General features: G+C 45.4%; 1 protein-coding gene across 3 annotated transcripts in view; it reads right to left on the bottom strand.

The window, feature by feature from the left end:
* Positions 1-23,475, bottom strand: part of Ptk2b (protein tyrosine kinase 2 beta) — a 127,137-nt gene that overhangs the window by 25,886 nt on the left and 77,776 nt on the right. For all 3 annotated transcript variants that reach the window (XM_028890027.2, XM_028890028.2, XM_037208443.1), the window contains exons 3-7: positions 13,215-13,393; positions 12,629-12,716; positions 10,837-10,916; positions 346-408; positions 102-156 (exon numbers count right to left, since the gene is read on the bottom strand). In XM_028890027.2, the coding sequence (XP_028745860.1) occupies positions 102-156; positions 346-408; positions 10,837-10,916; positions 12,629-12,716; positions 13,215-13,393 (465 nt within the window). The remainder of the gene's footprint in view (positions 1-101; positions 157-345; positions 409-10,836; positions 10,917-12,628; positions 12,717-13,214; positions 13,394-23,475) is intronic.

The following is a 23,475-nucleotide window of genomic DNA, read 5'->3' as shown; positions in this document are numbered from 1 at the left end:
GCCCAAGGCCGTAGATTCTCCTCTTCCCATCCCTCTGGTTCTTTTCCCAGGACAGACACTGAGCAGGGCTCACTGGATTCCTTCCCCTCTGCTTCCCTCACCTTTAAGTTTTCCTGCATCTGCTTTGGGAAAAACAGGTCCAAACCCACTTCTTTTCTGAAAGAAGGGAAACAGAAGCCGCATTCGACACACACACTGGACTTCTGACCAACCAAAAGGAGGTGAGAAGGCTTGGAGACCAGGGAACTGGGTCCTAGGGTTCTGGGCTGGGGAGATGGACAGGTGGACAGGACAGCAGGACACTGGGGAAGGGGTGGGGGAAGCTATGCTGGACGTAGAACTTACTCCAGGAGTTCAAAATTGGACTTTTTGTCCAACGCATTGTGAGGCATGTCCTTGAAGAATCTCCTGGGGAGAGAGGGAGACATGGCTTGAGGAAGGCTGGATAGCTGGAGGGCGAAGCCCTCAGAGAAGGACATCTAGTTCCATGTGTTGGCCTTCAAGCACCTTTCTCTACCAGATGTAGGGGCCACGGGAGCAGGGGGTGAGGGGTGGGGGGTTCAGGGGGAGGAGGGCAAGATTCAACGAGTAATAAAACCAGACATTCATGAAACTGCAAGAAAAGAGGAAGCCCACAAACTTCATTCCTTGGAGACTCTAGCCTTGTGCTTTGGGGTTCTAGCCCTTGGGTTTCACAGTGATGTAACCAAGTGAGAAAAGAGTTCTATCGGTATCAGTAAAAACAAACAACCCTTGGGCTCTGAGGGTGGTGGCACTTGCCACCAAGCCTGAAGACCCATATGTGGTCCCCAGGACACACATGATAGAAGGAGAGAAGTGACTCCAATAAGATGACCTCTTACACACCCCTCCATATGCATGTGTGCGTATAACCTGTCTAAAACCAAATAATCTAGGGCAGCTGGCCCTCACGCTTTCAGTCCAGGGACATCACCTTCCAGTGTGGGTGTATATGTTTGTATTTCCATCTAGATAATTAACTGTAGTACATATAAAACTTTAGAACTCACAGGAAAAAATGAAAATAATTAATAATCCTATTGCTAGATAATGTAAAAATTTCCCATCTTTAAGAAATGCATCTATATAGTAACATATGCTATATGACTATATATACTATGTATTATGGCTATATAAAGTAACAAGTACTACACTATAAATAATACTACAGAGTATAATAGTATAAATTATGATAAGAGCTTACTTGTAGCAATTGCGGTTTTTAATATGAAATGAAATAGACAATGCCCTCAAGTACACCAGACTTCCTACACTGTCAAGGCCACTGTGACTAGGAATCAATCATCAGCTATTGTAGACTTTGTCCTACTCTTGATCTGACATTATAGTCACTCAGGTCCCCTTAATGAAGATGGCCACAGATACCTGGAGATACTTCTGCAGTAACACTGCAAGCAGTCAAGTGGTACTCAGGACTCTGGAACAGTGCACTTAGCTAACCGGAACATAGAAATGCTCTAGCCTCATGCTTTGTCTAGAATATTTATTTTAAGATTTGTGTCTGTGCGTGTGCTAGCATGTGCATGCGTGCACACTGTTGCCTATGGAGGCCAGAAGAGGGCGCCAGATCCCTTGCAGCTAGAGTTTATAGGTCTCTGTGAGGGGCTCAGTGTAGGCAAGAGATCTGAATTTTGGTTCTTTAGTAGAACAGTAAGCATGCTTAATTCCTGAGACATCTCTCCAGATCCCACAATGTTTATTCTTGATCAGTTAAAAGATAAATATAAATAACACTGTTTAAAAACTAAGGATTCCAAGGAAGTATTTCCATACTCTGGGCAAAGAAAAAAACAACTACACCATGAATCACAGGAGAAACATGTCCCGCCTCCAACATCCAACATGGACTGCCCCGTCCTTAACAGTTTTTAAGACTCAGTACCTTTGAGTATACTCTCAAATATACTACAAAGCAATAGAAATGGTTACCTCTTGATGGATATTAATATTAATGGTAGAAAACCAACCTTCTGAATAGAATTGCCTATTGACAAGGTCACCCCTGCTTAAGTAAATTTTAGATACTTTTAGGGAGGTTTTTTTTTTCTTTATCTTTCCTGCATGTTCTCAGCATTCCATATTAAGTTAGTATTACTTGTTTACATGAAAAAATTTAAGATAATGAGTGTCGTGAGACCAGTGGCTATGTAAACATCCCAAGGTCATGGTCTTCAGAGGAAGTCTATCCACCATTACATGTGTACTTCATGGACTGCCCTGTTCCTTCCTCTTAGTGATCCCCTGGAGCTATGAAGACTAAGGTTAACTCTTTTCTACGATGTCATATATATGAAGGAAATGTCGTTATATAAACTTCACGCAGAAGTCATTTATGTAAGGTCCTCTTCCACCTTACACACACACACACACACACACACACACACACACACACACACACACCAGGCCATTATCTGCATTTGTTTTCACTGTTTGACATAGAAGAAAAAAGAGACACAAAGTAAGAGACAGATTGGAGAATGGGTCCATAGTGAGAAAGGTACAGTGCAACAGGAGCCTCCCCATTGAATGTGTTTAAAATGTCGTGGGATGGGATGCAGTAGGGTAGAAAATTAAAGATCTCTCATTTTATTTTTCTTAATCAACGAGGGACATGTTTGGCTGAGTATGGTATGGTGGGGACAATTCATCATTGCCTGGGGAATATTACTGAATTCTAGTTAACAATATTGGAATATACCTCTAGCCTACCTTTTTCCAAGCAAAGAAAAAAGGTAGAAAGTCTTAAACCATGTCAAATGAAAGGAAGCCAGGAAATGAAACAAAGAATATGGTTATACCTAGAATCTTAGCATGTAGCAAAAGTGTCAAAAGTCTGGGGCTAGCCTGAACTATATAATGTGCTCCAGGTGAGCCTGGGCTACAGAGTGAGTCCCTGCCTCAAAACTAGCCTAAACTAAAATCTGTAGTTGTGCTGTATATGTTTAATTTACTAAACAAATTCTCATTGTATAGCCTTGCATGGGCTCAAGTGTCCTCAATGGGGGCAACTTGACACTATCCTCCACAGTCTGGAACACTTATCTATATCTGGGGCTGCTTTTTGTTGCTCCACATGGTGCTGACAACATCTGGAGATGTGTACTAGAGTGTGGATACATGTAGAGCTCATCATGACAAGAAATTACCCAGCCCTGAATGTCCCTAAATGAGGAGAGCACTCAGGAAATAAAACACCATGGCTCTTCCCCTCCTCCACTTCTCTCTGGATAGAGCAGTGCCTGAGAAGTCGGGGGAGCCTATGTAGGGCAGGTCTGAAAATTTGGAAATCACAGGATGGCTGGGTAGCAGGAGGAGCTTCAACTATGAGATATAAGGGGCATGTCCAGGGTGCCTCCACCACCTATCTAAGGTTCCCTGTGGTTAAGTTCTAGGGTCAATCATGGCAGCTTTAAAAGTTTCCCAAGCTAGTGATACCTGCTTCCATCACATCCCTAGAAAACCTCAGAGCAAACTTCCCAGGACTGTTCTGTGGTGGGTAGCTGTTGCAGCTTTGACCTTGAAGCACTACCCCTAGTGAGGCAGCAGGTAACTGCCACAGCTATCTATGACCTGCCCTTGGGGCATGGCCAAGACAGGAGACCCCTTAAGACCTGAGATGTGTACGTGCCGACTCTGTCTTGGCTCCTCATGATCCTGGGTGCTGGATTGCAGACCAAGTCAAAGTTCTCCAGAGAACCACACTGGACTGCATCTCACCTCTCCTGGATCCTGTAACCAACCCCTTTACTGGTTGTAAGTTACTCCGAAATAAACCTCTTTTAACTACCAGATAAACTACATGGGATTACCTCGTTAATTGCCACTTTACTCTTCTAGACTGTGTGGATGTTCACACTTACTGTGGACTGAGTGAGCTACAACATGTGCCCGAGGTAATGCACACCCTGGCTTGCTTCACACAGCTGTATTCTAACAGTACAAATGTTGATTGTCAAGGAACCGAAAAAGAGGATTTTAGTTCTTTCTGAATTACCATATGCGGTGGTTTGATAATGGTCCCCATAGGTTCCTATGTTTGAATACTTGGTCCTCAGTTGGTGGAACTCTTTGGGAAGGACTGGGAGGTGTGGTTTTGTTGGAGGAGGTGTGTCACCGGAGGCAGGCTTTAAGGTTTCAAAAGACTCTCAATATTCCCAGTGTTCTCTCTGCCTTGTGATTGTGGATCAAGGTGTGAGTTCTCAGCTGTTCCTGGACTTAACTGCAAGCCCTCTCAACTATAAGCCCAAATTAAATGCTTTCTTTTATTAGTTGTCTTGATCATGGTGTTTCATCACAGAAATTAAAAAAAAAACTAAGTCAAACTAAGTTGGTATTAGAAATGGAGTATTGTTATGACAGGCCTAACTATGCTGCTTTTTGGAGGAATGTGGGAAATGTTAGGACTTTGAACTAGGAAAGCAGTTGGATGCTTTAAGTGAAGCCTAATGGGCCATCCTAGTAGGAGCTTGGAAGACCATAGTGCTGAGAGCCATGTGGACCATAGAAGACCACCAGCTCAAGAGGTTTCAGAGGAGAACAATATTGGTGATGTGGCTAGAGACCATTCTTGTGATATTTTGACAAAAAAATGAGGTTGCTTTCTTCCCTTGTCCTAGGAATCTGCCTGAGGTTAAATTAAAAAGTACTGGATTAATTTCCTTGGTAGAGGAGATTTCAAGACAGCCTAATATTGACTCTGTCACATGGTTATTAGTAAGCAGTCTCATACAGATCTGCAATGAAAAGGAGCAAGCAGGGCAAAAAGAAATACACAATATAGGGTTTAAAGAGAAAAAGAGGACCAGGAAACTTAACGTTGGAGCCAATGCTTGTACTGAAAGAGCTAAGGAGAGGCCTGACATGAAATAGAATAAAGAGACAGACGTTGCTCTCTGGGAAGACCATACATAGCTCAGCTTCCAACTTGTAAAAAGGAAAGGTCTGGGGAATTTTCTGCCACTGAAAAGCAACAATACAGGAGATCTCTTGCAGATGTGGTTCAAGGGGCGAGGGTCTGTCCACACCGGAAGCCAGACTTGGCAGTGTTGTCCACATGGTCCTGGACTCAGAGTCGTGAAGGACACGTGAGTAAAGGGGCTGTGGAATCTTCCTCCACGGTTAAGGAAAGCCGCTGAAGCCAGGTGTGTAGTGTGGATGTCCTGCATGGAGGCACTGGAAAGCCAATGCATGAAGCTATGAAAGTGAAGCCGGATTGCTCTGGAGATCCCAACATATTGGAGATTTGAGAGCCATGAGAATCTGTCAGGCAGAGCGGCAATGCGGGGAGTGGAAACAGCCCAAGGGAGAGAAGCATGCTGTAGTCAGCAGATCCAGAGGGGTAGAGCCGCCTAGGCCCTCTGACATTAGACACAGAGCGACAAGATTTGGAGTTTGCCCCGCTAGTTTTCAGTCTTGCTTTGGTCCAGTATTTCCTCACTGTGCCCCCTTTCCTCCAGTTTGGGATGGTAATGTATATTCAGTTCCATCATATGTTGGAAATGTGTCATTTGCTTTTTTATTTTATATGTGGTTACAGTTAAAAGAGTGCCTTGAGTCTCAGAAGACTCTGAACTTTTAAACTGTGTTGAAACTGTAATAGATTATGGGAACTTTTGAAGTTGGACTAAGTGCATTTTGCACTGTGATATGACCACAAGCCTATGGGGACTGAGGACAGAAATGTGGTATTTTGAATAAGAATGGTTCCCATGGGCTCACATGTTTGAATACTTGGTCTCCAGTTGGTGGAACTGTTTGGAAAGGATGAAGAGGTGTGGCTTTGTTGGATGAGGTATACCACCAGGGATGGGATTTGAGATTGCAAAGGATTCAAAAAACTAAGACACCAAGTCACTAAAGTTTTTATTTGCCAGCATAGACAGAACTACTAACCTAAAGTCGAGGCTCTGGAAGATGTCAGAGTCTAGCTGGTGGGAAGATACATGAGCCAAGGCAGGGGGACAGAAAAGCCTTCAAGATGAAGAGACTCTTGGGCTGGCTCATCAGGAGGAGTGGATGATCATTTCCTTAAATAAATGCTTCCTAGACCTGCTTTAAAATCCCCTCTGCAGATAAAGCTGGGCAGGTAGAACTGACTTACACAATTTAAAGAAGTTGCCCAAATACAGAAAGCATTTACCCCCCACCTTGACCACCTTGTAATGGTAAAGTGTGGGAAGAGAAATCAGCTGTGCGCTCTGCTGCACAGTGGGGTAACTGAAACTAATAACAATGTAATATTCCAAAGGCAACAGGAAAGGATTGTGGACATTCTTACCATAAAGAAATCATATATGTTGATGAATGCAGATAATTATGATGTGTCAATCAAAAACAAAACTTAAAAATGGAGTCTTTCTCAGGCTGAAGAGGGGAACAAAAAAGTATGCCAGTCAGAGTGGATGAATCCTACGAAGAGACTGTCCTCCCGGAGCAAGTGAGTGTGGTCCCTTAAGGTCACTTTGGGGATACAGTCCTTGTGGGATGAATGAATGAATGAATGAATGGGATTTGAGATTTGTGATAAAGGAAATATGTATACAAAACATTTGAGCAGTATTTTTGAGGAGCTTTGACCTAGGTATAGTGGTGCACTGCACCCCTGTTATCCCTGCACTTTGGAGGTAGAGGGAGGAGGATCAGGAATTCAAGGTTGTCCTCGGACACAGAGTGAGTTTCACAGTAACTTGAGATACATAACACCCTGTGCCAGAAATGAAAACCTTCTGCTAAGCAAAAGGGCAAACACGTGTTGGGATGAGACCCCAAACCAGCAGCGTTTTTTAGAATGTTTCAGAAAGCAGTGAATAGAATAGTATTGAATTAGGAAAAGGAGGCTCAGATAGCCCTAGTCTCCTGACATGCAGTTTTCATAGCTCACTCCTTCTGTCCCTGATGGCCCCTTTCTTCCGTGTCCTGCAAACTGGTCATAGAATCACCATGGACAGAAGTTTCTAGTAACTCGACTGTGCTTCAGTCCTATGCTTCCAATGTTTGGATCCGTCATGCATCATTCGGAGGTCTGGAGGGTCCTTAGAGACCCTGCTCTCCCCAGGGACCCTGTGCTGAGATCTGCTTAGAGTGCCTCCAGTACTGGCTGGCTCTCCCCAGGCTGAGCCTGCAATTCTGAGAAGCAAACGCTAGATGGCAGTAGTCTACGGGCCGGTGCAGACTCATGACAGATCCACCCTCAATCCCCAGGAATAAAGAAAATAAAGACACGCCAAATCCAGTTGGCAGTAATAAAAATGTTAACTTGCTATCAACATTTATAGGTTAACCACAAGGATAAGTTCCTTCTGAATCAAAGCAAGGTGAGTATTCTTTCTTTAATCCTAATCTTAACCTGTCAGTCACTACCTAACAAATCCTGGGTGACACATTCACCATGATTCTTCGGTTCAGAAAATTCAGTTGCTGCGCTGGGTATGGGAAATATTCCTGGTAGCCTCAGGTCAAAGAAGATAAGTTACTTGGTCTTTCTGACTAATTTCTAGCATATGGCCCATGAACTTCATATTTTAACTTGTAGTGGGATATTTACACAAAGTGATGTATTTGGCATCTATAAAGAACTCCTCTATAAATAACAAACAAATCAGCGTCAGTTGGCTATCATTTCAGCTGTGTGACAGTCATGTCGCCATGACAACACTAAAAAGATGAGTGTTGGCCCGGGAGGGAGAGGCAAGCCGTTGTTCAAAGCAGTGAAACTCTCGCGTGGCGTTTCGATAGTGGCCACACGCCTTCGTCCACACTCAGAGTGTGTGACACTGAGGGAAACCTTGATGTGAGCTGTGGGCTTTGGGGGGCACAGGTACATGTGTGGATAATCATCGACCGTAGGAATCACTCTGCTCTTGAGGGACACTCACAGTCAGGAAAGTTGTGGATGTTCGGGGCCCAGGAGTCATGAGAAATCCCTGTGCCTTCTGCTCATCTTTGCTGTGGACCTACAACTTCTCTAGATAACAAAAGTGAGTAGACTGGGGCCCAGGGGTCTCTTCCGGTGCTAGAGCACATGCCTGGCACACGTGAAATCCTATACCACAACTATAATTAATAGTAATAAGAAGGGGCTCCAGCCTGCCCACTTGGCACGGAGACAGAGGTAGGCTACCTGCTCTCCCTCGCAGAGTTCTCTTCCATCCTGGCCACCCTTTGGGTGCCTGCCAGGGCCTCGGACCTCCTCCTGGCCCCTCACCCTCTCTTTGGGACTCTCCAGATCCCAGACCCCTTACACATTCAATGAATAAACAACGAATTCCAGAACACATCTGTCCCTGTCCTTGTTTTAAAGACTGTAAATATATTAACTAAAAACTCATGTTTCCTAACAGCCCTCCAAGATTGTTATTGCTAACATCATTCTTGTTTTAAGGATGAAGAAATCAGGGCACAGAGAGGTTAAGTAACTTGTCAAGAGCAGCACAGCAAGTGAAAACTTAAGAGTCCTGTTCAGGCATCCCACTTTAGACTCTTTGTTCTTCCCAGCCAGCCCAATTCTTCTCAACAGGAACCTGGTCCCCTGAGGCTTGATGTCAACAGTCTCCTGTCTTATGCTCATGTCATACATTTTTAAGCCAGGAAAGGATATGTTATTTTTTTCTGGTGATGTCATTTATCTGTAGGCAGGTTATGCAACCCTTGATCTTGGTAGAATGAGGCACTATTGCCCATGACTTTCAGCAAAGAACCACAGTTCTAGAAGGTTCTGCCATACGGTCTGATTTTCAGAAATGAGTCTTACTCTTGGTGAGAAATAGTAGTAATCTGATTTTAAAGATCCACTCATCACATCACCATGTAAGCCTTGCATTCTACCTTTCCATTTGAAAATCACTGGGCCCAGAAGCCTATTAGGTTTGCGTAGATATTTTCTGTAGATCTCCTCTGGAACATCACATTCCCTGGCCCTCAGAGTCAGAGCTTGACTCTTTCTGAGGCTTAGGACACATGGGGCAGGATGTTGGATCATGAAACAAGTATGGGTTTGGGGACACTCCTATGGTGATTAGGGGACAGGCTCCAGAACACTGTGCACTCTTGATGAGACTGTCTTTAGAAGCCAACTAAGATACCTCTCTGGTTGTCTAGCCCTTGAGTACCATGCTTGGCATTTGGGCTATAACCAATACCAGTTTGGAGATGGTTGGAGAGTGTAAGAAAATGAAATTACTTGCCAACAGATCTGGACAGGGGCCTTACTGGAATCTCAAAATGACACCACAGTCTGGCATGAGCCCCACAGATACGAAGTTCAAGAGAGCCGCTTTTCCAAATTGGCTCATTTCTGAGAAGACTCCTATAGTACGCGGTGTTGAGCAGACCCAGAAGACAGACAGGGGCACAAGCAACCAACCTCAGGACATCCCTGGTGCACCAGCTCTGAGCACCTAAGATGACAGGTCCTTATGGTGATGCTCATGGGGCCTTGCTTGTTGGGACCAACTGCCACTAATTATAAGGCTATGAGATTTCTTTTAGAGGCTAATAATCTCAGATATTTGAATCAACATGGAATCTTCACCTTCTGTTGGCACAGCGCCCCTCCCCCCCCCGCCCCAAGGAGCCCATCAACCTCTCTCCAAGGCTCCAGTCCCATGGAGGTGGCAACAGAGTTCTATCTTCAGTCTATTTGGAAGTTATGGGTAGAGTCAGAATTCCCCCAGAATAACATATTGGGCTAACTGGAAGTAACATTTGGTCAGTTTCCCTGGTAACATTCCTGAAAGTCTTCCAGCATTTCCGGTCAACTAACTGCATCTAAACCGCCTCCAAAGCTGACTAAAAGTTCATCTTCCAAGGTCCCACACAGGTCTTGTAGACCACAGAGCCAAGGGTAGGACTCTAGTGTATCTACCTCCCAGGTAACCACAATGTGCAGTCAGATGTTGAATCTACTTTTTCGTAAATGGGGGTGCAGAGCAGAGAGAGAGGTAGAGTGGCAGATGGGTATCAAACTGAGGATGCTGTGGCCTTGGTCAAGACCAGGCTAAGAACACAAGTTTAGCCACAGGATCCTCTTCTGCCCCAAATGGCAATGGGATCCGACAGCTAAAAGTAGAGCCTGGCTTCTTAGACTATCCTTTTGTCTTACTCTAATGATGCCATTCTAAGGATGTCAGCAGCCTGCCATCATAATGGTGATGGCTTCCACTATCTCATCCCCTGTGGTTCTCAACCAAAGCGTTTGTGTTCTCTGATCCCTGTGTCTGGAAATGCCCCGGTTCCCCACCCTAACCTCACCCATTATCTTTTACTTCCTTCTAGGAATAGTTCAACTTTCTTCTTCCTAGTTAATGTCTCCTGGTAGAAGACTGGGACATACTCATTCTGTCTCTGATTATAATTAAGTATGCACACATGCCGCCTCCATTCACTGTGAAGTCATGGTTGAATGGTATGTTAACATACATACAGATTACGTAATTACCTCTTGGAGCTTGGGATGCAGCCATAGGCAGCCCAGATTGAGATTCCCATCTATGAGAGCTTTCCTAGACCCAGGCCCTGAGTGACAGCAGCAGTGATGGGCAGGTGGGAGAGACAGACAGCCCAGAGGTAAGGGCAGGGACAGGTCAAGGTGGATGGAGGAGGAGACCAGACCAAGCGGAAATGCCCTTCTCAGACCTTGTCTACCATGCAGCCTAGAGGGTGAGTCCTTCAGGCTGCTAGCCTCCCCTCCTCCTCTCCCTGTCTCTCATATACCCACTTGCACTTCCTAGAGGAGACACAAGCCAACATGTCCAAAGCCGGCACCGCTCTCCCCGAAGAGGGCTTTCCATCACCTACCTGAGCTCCAGACATCCCAGCTGTAGGGCCATGCCTTCACTGACCTTGCTGGCATAGCGTTGCATGTAGTCGTTCCGGAGCTGGTGGGAGAAAGACCGAGGGTCAGACTCATGCCTTCCTAAGCACACTGATGTCTCCTGGGCTGTGTCTCTCGTGGTGTCTATATAGGTGGTTTGAATGAGAAGGGCCCCCATAGGCTTATAAATTTGAATGCCTGGTCCTCAGTTGGAGGAACTGTTTGGGAAGGATTAGGTGGTGTGGGAGGAGGTGTGTCACTGGAGGAAGGCTTTGATGTTTTAAAAGGCCAGACCATTCCTAGGGTCTCTCTCCTTCTCTGTCTCTTACCTGTAGATAAGGATGTAAGGTGTCAGCTACTGCCCCGGTACCATGTCTACCTGCCTGCTGCCAAGCCCACCACCATAATGATCTTGGACCCACCTTCTGAACCTCTAAGACTAATAAACTCTTCTGTAAGTTGTCCTAGTCATGATGCCTCTTTACAGCATTGGGAAAGCAACTGAGACAGTTTCCCAGCATGGACCAGTGTCTCCATCCCCTCCTCCCACCACCATTTTGGAGCTAATAAAACTAAAGCCAGGCCTCGTGGTTCAGGCCTGTAATCTCAGCTACTCTGGATGCTGAAGCTGGAGGATTGCAAGTTCAAGGCTATTTGGGAGTCTGTCAACTTAATGAGAGCCAGCATGGTGGCACGAGCCTTTAATCCCAGTACTTGGGAGACAGAGGCAGATGACGCTCTATGAGTCCCAGGCCAGCTTGGTCTACACAGCAAGTTCCAGGACAGCCTGGCTACATAGGGAGAGCCTGTCTAAAATACCTAATGAAATAAAAATGAGACGCTGTGGGGGGGGGGGATGGCTGAGGATTCGGCTTAGTAGAAGAACAGTTGCCTAGCAAGTGTGATGTCCTAGGTATAGCCTTTAGTATTGTAAGAAAAATAGAAGGGGGGCATAGTAAGCAATAGATATAAGGGAAGAAAGGAAGGGGAAGGGGGAGGGGGAGGGAGGGAGGGAGGGAGGAAGAAAGGAAGGAAGATTTTGGGGAGAAGTTGGTAACTTATCCACGCCTGTGTTGGTAGGTGGTTATAGATGTCACTCAGAGTTTAAGAAATGCCTCTGGCCAACAAGAAGGGAGGTGCAGGCTAAGATCAGAAAGAAACTGGTGGCACCTGCTCTGTCTCCACCGTTTCCGGGCTTCCTCTGTGCAGGGGCTGTGTCCGGCCCTTCTTTAGTCCCCTGGTATGTGAGGGAGGCTCAGACAGCTCCAGAGAGCCAGCTAGCACACTTTTAAAAAGTTGTGTGAGCTGGTGGGTGCCAGGTGGTAGCTTGAAAGCGGCCACCACAGGGGCTTTTGCACCATGAGAATTGGTAAGAACTACAAAGCGTGATTGGTTCTTCCTCAGGCCAATCACCAGCATCCTGCCATGGACATTACTTGGTCCTCACAACAGCTCTCTAAAGCGGATGCCGTGATTCTTCTTCTAGACTTAAAGAGGAGAAAACAAATTTCATGCAAATGGAGTCCCGGGGATACCAGGGTGGTCAGTGGCAGAAGGGGGCTGGACAGCACACCTTAGTGCCTCGGCACTAACCTGCTTTTCCGGCTTCACTAGCCAGTTGCCTGGCCACACCAAAGCTCAAGAGGAGCTGGGGACATAAGAAACAGCTGCAGGGGGAAGCCTTTTACGAGGCCGGGCCTCATCTTTCTAGCTCCCCCGAAGAGAACAGATGAGACTCGGCATTTCAAGTGCTATGAGACACTGGGGTCTTTTCACCTGTTGGTAGAAGTAGAGCAGTGTGGTCCTGTCTTCCTTCAGGCTCTCCATGAAGTCTTCTGGCAAGTAGCGGATTTGAAGGTCATACCTGTAACAAGACAGACTCTGGTAGACACTGGGAAGCCAGACTCCTAAGAGGGGCCAAAGCTACTCTATCCCTCAGCATGCAAGGGCTACCCATGATGCCTCTGTCCATGGATCCAGAACAGTTTCTTTTCCTGCTTTTGACCAGGGAGAGAACCATGCCAGAGAGGTGGCCAGCAGGCACTGGGCCTCACAGCTAGCTAGCTCTGACTGTCACCTCTTCTCCCCAATGGATACTAGCTTTCTTAGTTCAAAGACCAGCCTTTGACCTAGGCTCTCCTCCCTTCCCACCCTCTGCTCCCCTTCACCACGGCACCAACCACATCTGGTCTGGGACTGCGCCTAGGTATTATCCTGGGATGGGGATTCGCTGTCAGCCTGGCTTAGGTTTTGAAAATACTTGCATCAGGACACTGTGGGAGGACTAAGTCTAGAAAGCCACTCCGATTTTCTAGAAGATTCTGAACCCCGAGAATGCTCGAAGGGAGGGTGCCATTCCTACCTCCACTCAGCTTCCACGTGTAGACATTCGTACTTGTCCTGCACCTCGCCCACCGTCATCTGTGGGTGCAGCCAGTGGATCTCATCTGACTTCATGTGTTTCAGCCTCAGCCCATAGCATTCAGCCAGCTGGATGTTGGGCCCTATCCGCCCACTCAGCAGGATGGAGGTGATGATCTCCTAGGGAGGAGATGAAAGAGCTGAGATTCGGGGGGTACCTCCTGCCGGGCTCTCCACAGCCTCCCCGTGCACATCCCCTAACCTTGTGCGGCAATCTGTCGTGGATATTATTTATTTCAGATGCTCTAACAGTTAGTGCAAGCCTTGGGACACACGGTGTTCTAGCCGATGAATGAACAGTTTGGCAAAACGAGACGGACACAGAAGTGGGAGGAGGTAGCAGAAGTGAGGACAAGATGCAGAGGCTGAGAGCACAGATCAAAACAATTAATACCAGCCGAGCAGGTGCCCTGTGAAAAGCGCCTTCTGGATGGTTCCCAGTCTAGCCAGCAGGATGCAGCACAAGACCAGGCTCGGCTAGGTCTTTTCCACACATGACTTCACTGAGTCCATGTGACATGAAAAAGAAGCAAGTGTCACCGCTGCATTATAGCTGGTAAGGAAACTGATGGCGGAATTAAGCTGGTATCGTGGGCCCTGGACCTCTGAACTGCGGGAGGAGACAGAGAATGGGACCAACTTTAAGGAATTGAGTGGTATATTGCCCACGCAAAAGCATGATTTCAGGAAAGCTGATAGGAACCACTAACCTTCTTGTTCTGTTTTTTGTTTGTTTGTTTTGTTTTTGTTTTTTTGTAGGGATTTCTTTTTGTTCTTTTACCCACAGTTTCAGCGGCTCCCATGCTCACAGCTCAGTGCCACCACTTCCTGGCCCAGACAGAGAGCATGAAGGTCAAATGCAGGGCTGTCTGGAAGCCCATCCATCGGTAAGGCCCTGACTGGCCCACTTAACTGTTGGTGCTCACATCTCTCACATGGGTCCACATCCAGTGAGTGAGCCGAGCCCACTCCTGACAGAGCAGAGTTCCCTGGATGCAGATTTAAAACCTCACAGATACTGGCCTATGTGAGCCTCAAGTCTGAAATGCATGGTTACCCAGCCTACAGCAGCCCACATCAGCCCGCACCAGCCTACACTAGCCCACACCAGCCCACACCAGCCCTCACCAGCCTACATCAGCCTATATACCAGCCTACACTAGCCTGGCCAGAGAGAGGAGGGATGCTTCATTGTTTAGACTGTATGTTTTTTTTTAAACATGCCTCCCAAGAAGTTGTCTAATTTGGTAAGCAAAAGTGCAATTAATTCCTTTATTGGAATTAGAAGAAAGTGTGGGTTTTTTTTCTCTCTACTAGGAAAATGTCAAGACTAATATTTAAGTAATTTTGGTTTAAAAGAATGTCTAGTTTATGCATCGGCTTGGACACCCGGGTGTCTTGGTCCAGCTGCCTCTTTCCAATTCTCTTGAACTCCTTGGAATGCGAACTAGAAGACCCTCAGCCACAAAATTCCCTTCCCTACAAAGTAAGCTAATGTCTCTCAGAGCAGCTCACTCCTGGTCTGTGAGATGCATGACGGGCAATGGGATGCATGTTGGCGACACGCCAACAATCTAACACCGGCTCTGAAACCAAAACTGAGGCTGGAGGTGAAGGGTGTGATCTATGGTGGGCTCTGGAGAGCAGGGCATCTCTCTCAGGTCAAAGTTGTGAAGCAGACTGGTCTGTCGTTATCTCCACCTACTTCTGTTACTGACCTCCTGTTCATCTCTGCCCACGTGGTCACCCCGATATTTTACCCAGAATGCCTCACATCTCCACTGAGTCCCACCTGCAGTCCCCACCTGCAGTCCCCACCTCTGGCACCGAAATGCAGAACCTTCCCCTTACCAAACTGAAATCTATTAAGCTAGCACCTCATTTTGTCATCGCTCAGAACCCTGAGCTAGGGAGAACTGAAAAATCTCTAAGATATGCAGAATAAATCCAGGAGTCGAAGAGCCCTCCTTGCACACACAGCCCAGTGTCAGCAATGACCAGATGTTGCCACTTACTCCCCAAGCATGACCCACTGTTGTTCTCTCTATACAGTTCTTCTTCTTTAAGGTGATATGCACACACACACACACACACACACACACACACACACACACACACACGAAATTGTAGGGTAGGCAAAATTCATTGAAACTAGGAGAGGAGATGAGTGTCTGATGTGGGAGTATGTATATATATAAATAACCTTAACATTTATAAATTTTAGCCACACAGTACTGACATATAAATACACTCATGTGACCCACATACCAATTGAGATACATGTTTCCACTTCTTTAGATAATCCACTGTCTGGGTCAACCCTATGTCTAACTCTCACATCAGACACCCATCCCCTTTCCTAGATTCAATGAATTTTGCCTTTCCCTATAATTTCATGTATTTAATGTATGTTAATTTTTTCTCCCTAACTTCTTTCCCTCAGCATAATGTCTAAGATTCACCCACATTGTTGATATATCAGTACATAGTTTCTTTTAATTTTTATTTATTTTTTTGAGACAAGGTATTATGTATCTCAGGATGATCTTGACCTAGTCATCCTCCTGTCTCAGCCCCCTAAGTGCTAGGATTACAGGTATACATCATCAATCACACCCTGGTAATGTTTCTTTCTTTCTTATTTTGTTACACTGGGAATCGAACCTAGGGCCTTGTATACGGTAGGCAAGAGTTCTATCCCTGACCCATGTCCCCAGCTTCATTGTTCCTTTTTGGAGATGAGTGATAGTCTACTTATCAACAAATTTTAATATGTTTAGTTAGCCCTCTACTTCTAGAAACCTAAGGCATTTCTGTATTTTTTTTTTTTTTTACTATTGTGAAATTTTGAAAGTTAATGTGAAGTGTTTCTGTGTATAAATGATACACTGGTATTTGCTTTTAATTGAGCCAAAAGAGTAGAGTTACTGGACCAAGGGTCTTGGACTTCATAAGAAACTGCCGGGGATGGAGAAGAGGCTTGGCCACTAAGAGTGACTATTGGAGACAGATTTGCACAGTTGGTTCTCTCCATCTCTTTTCCTTCCTTTTTAAATTAGTTCTTTGAGAATTTTGTCCTCACAGGTCTCCCGATTCAGATTTTTCATCTAGAACAAGGAGGAAGTACTAGTGCCTGAGTGAAGTGGTTTTGTTACGATGAGCTAAAAACTCTTTGGAACATTGCTTGGCTCAAGGTTAATACTTGAAAAAAAAAAGCATTATTTTAACACAGTAATTTCTTACAGGGTCTGGTTTAAACTCGATTATGAAACAACATTTTGTTTCATTCTTCTATCTCTTTGCCTCCTCTCTTCCCTTGCCCCTTTCCTTCTCTCGGAAGTGGTGGTAGGGGCCAAGGGATCGACTAGAGGGCTGGGGAGCTGGCCCAGGCAGGCAGCCCAGGGACAGAGAGAACTGGATGATGGGATCGATTACCTACAGGGGAGCTGAGCAAAGGGAGAGAAGTCTTGAAATTAATGGGAACTTCTTACTGTCAGGGAAAGTATTCCAACTCTGGGGAGGGGAAAGCTAGGGAGGACCATGGAATAAGGGACTGTTTTGAAATGGTGGGTTGGGTGAGTTACAAGGGGTGGGGAGGGTGTTTCACTTTGAGTTGTCTTTACTAAAAGGGCTTAATGAGCAATTCCATGTCACAGTGCTTTTCAAACCAAGCCTAGGTTTCAGTTTCCAAACACTATTTTTCAGAGAAATGGCCTCAGACACTTGTAGAAACAGATGGTTCCAGGGCTGGGAGGGAAAATAGGCAGCACACAGTGAGTCTGAAACATCACTTTGGACCAGAAAAAAAAAAAAAGAATGTTCGGAGCATGTTGGGCATTCCTAAGAACTACACACGATCATCCTGAGGTGCCCACCTGAGACAAGGCTGGGGGAGCCCAAGCTGTACGATTCTTTCCTGAGGGTGAGTGTGAATGTTGCTGGGGACAGACAGCCTTGCTGAATGGAACTTCCACTCTCCTCCCATGTGACCAGACTGGTTACTGGGCTTGGATTATAGAGGATTTGGCTGGTCTTTGTTCTTGGTTCCAAATCTTGGGATTTCCCAGGTGATAGGACTGACTCTGTTATTCATGCTGGGTTCTAACATATGGTGGACCCATAGTTTCATAAGTGGGTGGGGTGGGGTGGGGGTGGGGCCTTGGCCAACCATGTATTGGCTTTTCAGATTGTAAAGGCCAACCATGTTCTTGGAGAGTTGTACCTTTGAGTCTGAGAGTTAGCCTGAGCTTGTGGGAGGGAGGAAAAGGGGAGACCATGTTGAACCATATGATCATAGAGTCCACTCACCATTAGCCATGACTTCTCTTGGAAGCCCTAACATATCTCTGAATCAGGATGGTCACCTGGTCATGCATACTGGTGTGCCTAGCAGTTGATGGATCCTGAGCTCACAGAGGCTTCCTGTCTGGGATTCTCTCAGAATTTCTGTGTACATCTTCATTGGCTGGTGTTAATTTGTATCTATTAGGATAAAGCTTTAAGTATTGCCCTTTTCTCAGTTCTTTGACTTGTTCTATTCAATTATTGAATGCGAGGAGAAAGTGGGAACCCACCAATTTATAGTAAAAGTGTGGGTGGCTCAAGATTCAAGGTAAGAGGGGCCTGGTGAGCTGGGTCCTTAACCTGTGAAGTCTGTTAACTGTGTGGCTGTGGAAACACATTGTGTCAGAACTTCCTTGCAAACCATGTCCATCCTCCAGACATGGCCCGGAGAAATGAATTTGATGCTCACATCAACATGGTATCACACAAACTAGGATGTGACCATGCACTTCAGAAACAGGGCCCAGAGGACCCTAGCTGGATCTGAACTGAAAACCTTCTCCCTAAGGACTAGCTTTCATGGTACCAGGAGGCAGTATGCAAGCTTTCAAAGCCAGGAAACAACCAATAATCCTGTTTAACCAATGCCTGTGAACCATAACAACAACCAGCATGACTCTCTGACCCTAAGGGTGCACACAAACCTTGGTGGTAACCAACAGCTCTCTAATTGGACGTTAGGTCAGTTCAGTAAGAGGAAAATGACACCTGGTTCTAGAAACCCAGTCAGCTACCTGAGGCTAGAGAAGTCATGGACCTTGGAGGAGAATCTATAATCAACACTTTACAAAAGCGGTATAAAGCCTAACTACACTATGTAGCTCTCACCCCTCCTCAAGGAAAGTCCTCTTTGCAACAAATAGAGACCTTTACAGAAAACTACAACTAATCAAAGTGAAAAAATGAAGTGTTGTGGAGCCCAGTCCCAACTGATACCCTCACAACACAAATCCTGTGCCCGAGGCTCGGGGATCATTGTGGAAGAAGAGGCAAAAAGATTATAAGAGCCAGAGGAACAGGGATTTACCACGCACGAGATTGTGGCTCCTAGAAAGGTCAGAAGCCACACCCATGACGTCTCATCAACATGGCTGTATAAACGTGACCTGAACAAAGACGACACCAATAGACACGATAAAAGGAAAAGCGGAGACCTCATGAAGCCTCGGCTCTAGACAAAAAACTACAGGCAACTAAGGAATGCTGAGAGAAGCAGAAAACTTCTTCTCAGGGGAAGAGCACACTGATGAGTTCTCCAATCCAAAATGGTCAGCCCTGGAAACTTACATACAAGTTACATGATACGGACCGAGTAAGTTATATTTTTATATTTAGGAATACACACACACACACACACACACACACACTCTACCACCACCACCAACAACAACTAAAGAAAAAGAAGAGATCATGAATTTGAAAAAGAACAAGGTGGGGTCCATGGGAGGGTTTAGGAGAAGGAAAGGGAATGGGAAAAATGATGTAATTATCATAAAAATAAGATATATATATATCAACCAGACAAACAAGTAAACAAAAAGCTAGATTGTGAATCTAGTTCTGACAGGTCTTCCGACGGGATGACACACTCCCTAAAGCCAGTGTCCCCCTGTGGTCCTCTATCCTTGCCTATCAAGCTATACACAGTTCTGTATTCAAAGCATCAGTCATCACCCACCACGTGCACACTATGAAAGGCCATGTCACGATGGCTCCAGGGAGCACACAACCCTCAGCCATGGAGAAGTGTGGAATATTATTTTAAAGTGTGTTACTTGTGTTTATGCTGCATTTGTTTAACTCTGTGAAGATGTGTGACTGTGCCTGTCTAAAACACCTGATGGTCTAAGAAAGAGCTGAACGGCCAATAGCAAGGCAGGAAAGAGAGATAGTCAGGGCTGGCAGGCAGAGAGACTATATAGAAGGAGAAATCTGGGAAAAGGAAGAAAGAGCAAGAGAACAAGGAGAGGAGGATGCTAGGGGCCAGCCACACAGCCACACAGCCACACAGCCACACAGAGTAAGAGTGAAAGTAAGATAACAGAAGTAAGAAAAGGAAAAAGCCCAGAGGCAAATGGTAATAGGATAATTTAAAGTTAAGAAAACTGGCTAGCAACAAGCCAAACTAAGGCTGAGCATTTATGAGTAAGAATAAGTCTCTGTGTATGATTTATTTGGGAGCTGGGTGGTGGGCCCCCCCAAAAGAGTAAAACCCCCCAGCTACAAAGAAGCATATGAGTATAGGCCAAAGGATGAAAAGGCTTCCGTTTAGGGGACTCATCTGCCCTGAGCTTCCTCCAGCCCGACCTCCCTTGTGCCTTCCCACACGCAAACAGCAGGAGCGGCAGAGTTGGGGCCAGACCCCCCCCCCCAGCTCATCAGCTGCCATTAATGAGTCAATATGTCTTTCTCTATCAACAAAGCACTCCTTAAAAATGATAGTACATGATGTTTCCTTACTCACAATTGCCATCTGGAACCTGAGTTTTTAACAAGTGCTCGCTCTTTAGATAGGCCCAGGGTTCCTTTTGCTCCAGGAAGACCTTGCTTTCTTCCCATACCAGGGCTTCCAGGTGCTGAAGGGCAGGCTTTCTAGCTGCCTTTGGTTGCAGCCTAGATTCTAAAAGACTTCTGGTACTTTCTTACAAACATTTGTATTCCTAGAGTTTCCCTTCCTTCTTGGTTTATGTTGATTTATTCAAGTTATTAAATAGTGTGAAGACTCCAAATGACCTTTTCCTCCTTCTCTGTTCTCTGACTTTTCCACTTGCAGGTCAGAAACAAAGAAGGAATGTGTCTGGACAGCTTGTACCCATACCCCAGAGGGTTTACGGTCATACACCATATGGTGACTTTTCAGTTGGTGTCAGACCACATTCAGGAGAGTAGTCCCATGACATCACCAGTGATGTCATAGCTGCCACAGTGAGTGTATGTCTTCTTTCTAATGCTTGTATGTTTGTGTGTAGCGTGTATGCATGTGTGTATGCATACCCACATGGGTGTGAATACATGTGGAATCAGAGGATGATGCCAAGTGTCTTCCAAAACCACTCTCCACCTCACATATGGAGGCAGGGTCTGTCACTTGAACCCAGAACTCTCTGACTTTGCTAGACTATCTAGCCAGCTTGATGTGAGGATGCTGTGTCTCTGCCTCCAGAGGTCAGGAACCACAGGTGGGCTTTTCTATAGGTGCTGGGAGTCTGAACTCCAACCCTCATGCTTGGGTGGCAAGTGTTTGACCTACTGACTCCTCTCCCCATTCCCCTCACACAAGTTTGAGATTGCAGAGTGATGTAATCCTCTCACTATTAAACAATCCCCAAAAGTAGATCATCCAAGTAACAGACCTCTCACTCTCCTTCTACCCAGTACCATCACATTCCAGAACCTCCTCAGTGACCTCTCCTCAGGCTCAATTAGTTAATAAATGCCCAAATTTTCCTTAAGTGTTGTTAAGCTTTTTCACATTTGTGGCCAGGTTATTTAAAAAAAGAAAGAAAGAAAGAAAGAACTAATGTGATAGCTGGGGCCCTCCCACCCACCATCCTCCACCAAGATAGTATAGTCCTCACCAACCTCCACCAATATTACTTGATCCTCACCATCCTCCACCAAGATAACTTGGTCCCCACCATCCTCCACCAAGGTAGCCTGGTCCCCATCATCCTCCAGCAAGATAGCCTGGTCCCTACCATCCTCCACCAAGATAACTTGATCCCCACCATCCTACACCAAGATAGCCTGGTTCCCATCATCCTTCACCTAGATAGCCTAGTCCCAACTGCTTCTTTGATTCAGTTCCATGTTCTTCCCTCCCTGCCATGTTTTAGGAGTGTCCTTATCAAAGTCATTCCATGCAGACCCTCTGTCCTGCATGCTGTTGATTCTCCTGAACTGATAGAATTTTGGGTTCTTCCCCTGGATCTAGTCCTAGGCAGCATGTGAGGGCCTCTGGGAAGCCATTTCTTATTCCCCTGGATTAACAGCATTTTTGGTTCCTCTATTGACTCGAATGAACTTCAAATGTTCATCCAGCAACATATTGTTGTGAGTTGAATTTTGTTTTTCCAGAAAGACATACTGGAGACACAACCTCTGCCTCCTTTCCACTGCAACCTTGCTGGGAAACAGTCTTTGGAGACTAGTCAAATTAAAATGAGGTCACTAGGTAATCCCACTCCCATCTGACTTGTGTTCTTATAAAAGGGGACATTAGGTCACCAAGAGAGACATGCACACAATAATGCAAAGGACAGGTGAAGAAGCAAGATTTGAGTAAAGGATCTGTAAGCCAGAGGACACCAAAGACAAAGGCAGATCGCCAGACCTGGGGAAGAGGCATGTGAGAATTCCTCCACAGACTTCAGAGAGGGGAGGGCCCTACCCACACCTTGATGTCGGCTTTCTAGGCCTCAGAACCATGAGACAACACATTTCTGTACTCTTCAGCCATCCTACGTGTGGTATTTTGCTAGAAGACTCCTCAGCATCTAATAAAGACCTTGACAAATTAGGACAAAACCAACTGCCTGTCTGACCTTGGATCAGATGGACATGGACCATCTGTGAGTTCTAATCGATGATCTGTTGAGGATTCCAAGAAACATGTCCTGCCTCAAAAACAGTCTTCCAGTGACAACCCTCCAAGAGACAAGAGTGCAGATTTAAATTTATTTCCAGTTCTTTTTAGATGACAGACTAATATGTTCTGACATGTGGCTAATATGTTCTGACTGCCCTGCCTTCTGTCAACTCCAGGTACATGAAGAGCTCAGACAATGCTTGGTATACATTAAGTACTCAATAAACAGTAGTTATCATGGTGGGCCAATAAGCAGTGACGAGATAGCATGAGCAGATGTGAATGCTAGCACAGACAGAAGGAAGATGATAAATAATAAAATCATCCCAGGATGATCAGACCACACCCAGAGTGGATCTGGCCATATCTGCCCTCTGGAAAAAAAACGGTGAAGAGAAAAATGACTTCATTCTGCTTGGAGAAAAGGCCTGGAAGAGTTTTAGGGCCTGAGAATCAAGCTCAATACAGCAGTATCTTCCTTTTCTCTTTTTTTCTACATGGAGATAGAAGGTAGAACTCAAAAAAAAAAGAAAAGAAAAGAGAGAGAGAATTAAAAGGCTGAGACAGTAGCAAGATCAATCTTTAATTGACATAGAGCACAAGGGTTGTCTTCAAAAATAAAAATACTCAGTTAAATATAGACCTGTTCTATTCAAATTCTGATTTGTTAATATGCCACAAGGAAGAGCTCTTAATGCTAAGATGAGCTTCAGGAGGAAGAAAGAATAAGAAAAGGCAGACAGGAAAGTACCAGACAGGTTAATATATTTCTTTAAAAAAAAATGTTCCCCCTACTAAGATATCTTTGAAAATAATGACTTTATAATTCATTGTGAAGTTGGCATGGGTAATGGGTCACATTTAATTGCTTCAGAATGAAGGGGTGAAAGAGTGTTATTTGCTGTGGAGGATGGATCTAGAGAATTCACATTTGCTGTAGTGCCTAATAATCTGTATCAGTGAGTGTCAACAAGGTGCTGTTGACATTTGGTGCATCTGCTGGCTAGTTTTATGTTAACTTGACACAAGCTAGAGTCATCAGAAAGGAAGGAGCTTAAATTCAGAGATTATTCTTTGTAAGACTGGGCTGTAGCGCATGGTTAAATTAGTGATTGATGTGCGAGGGCTCAGCCCATTGTAGGTGGTGCCATTCCTGGGATAGTGGTCCTGGGTTCTATCAGAAAGCAGGCCAAGCAAGCCATGATGAGCAAGCCAGTAAGCAGCACCCCTCCAAGACCTCTGCATCAGCTCCTGCCTCCAGGTTTCTGCC

The sequence above is a fragment of the Peromyscus leucopus genome, chromosome 9 (genome assembly GCF_004664715.2).
Source record: "Peromyscus leucopus breed LL Stock chromosome 9, UCI_PerLeu_2.1, whole genome shotgun sequence".
NCBI classification, from domain to species: Eukaryota; Metazoa; Chordata; class Mammalia; order Rodentia; family Cricetidae; genus Peromyscus; species Peromyscus leucopus.
This window is presented reverse-complemented; position numbering and strand designations above follow the sequence as displayed.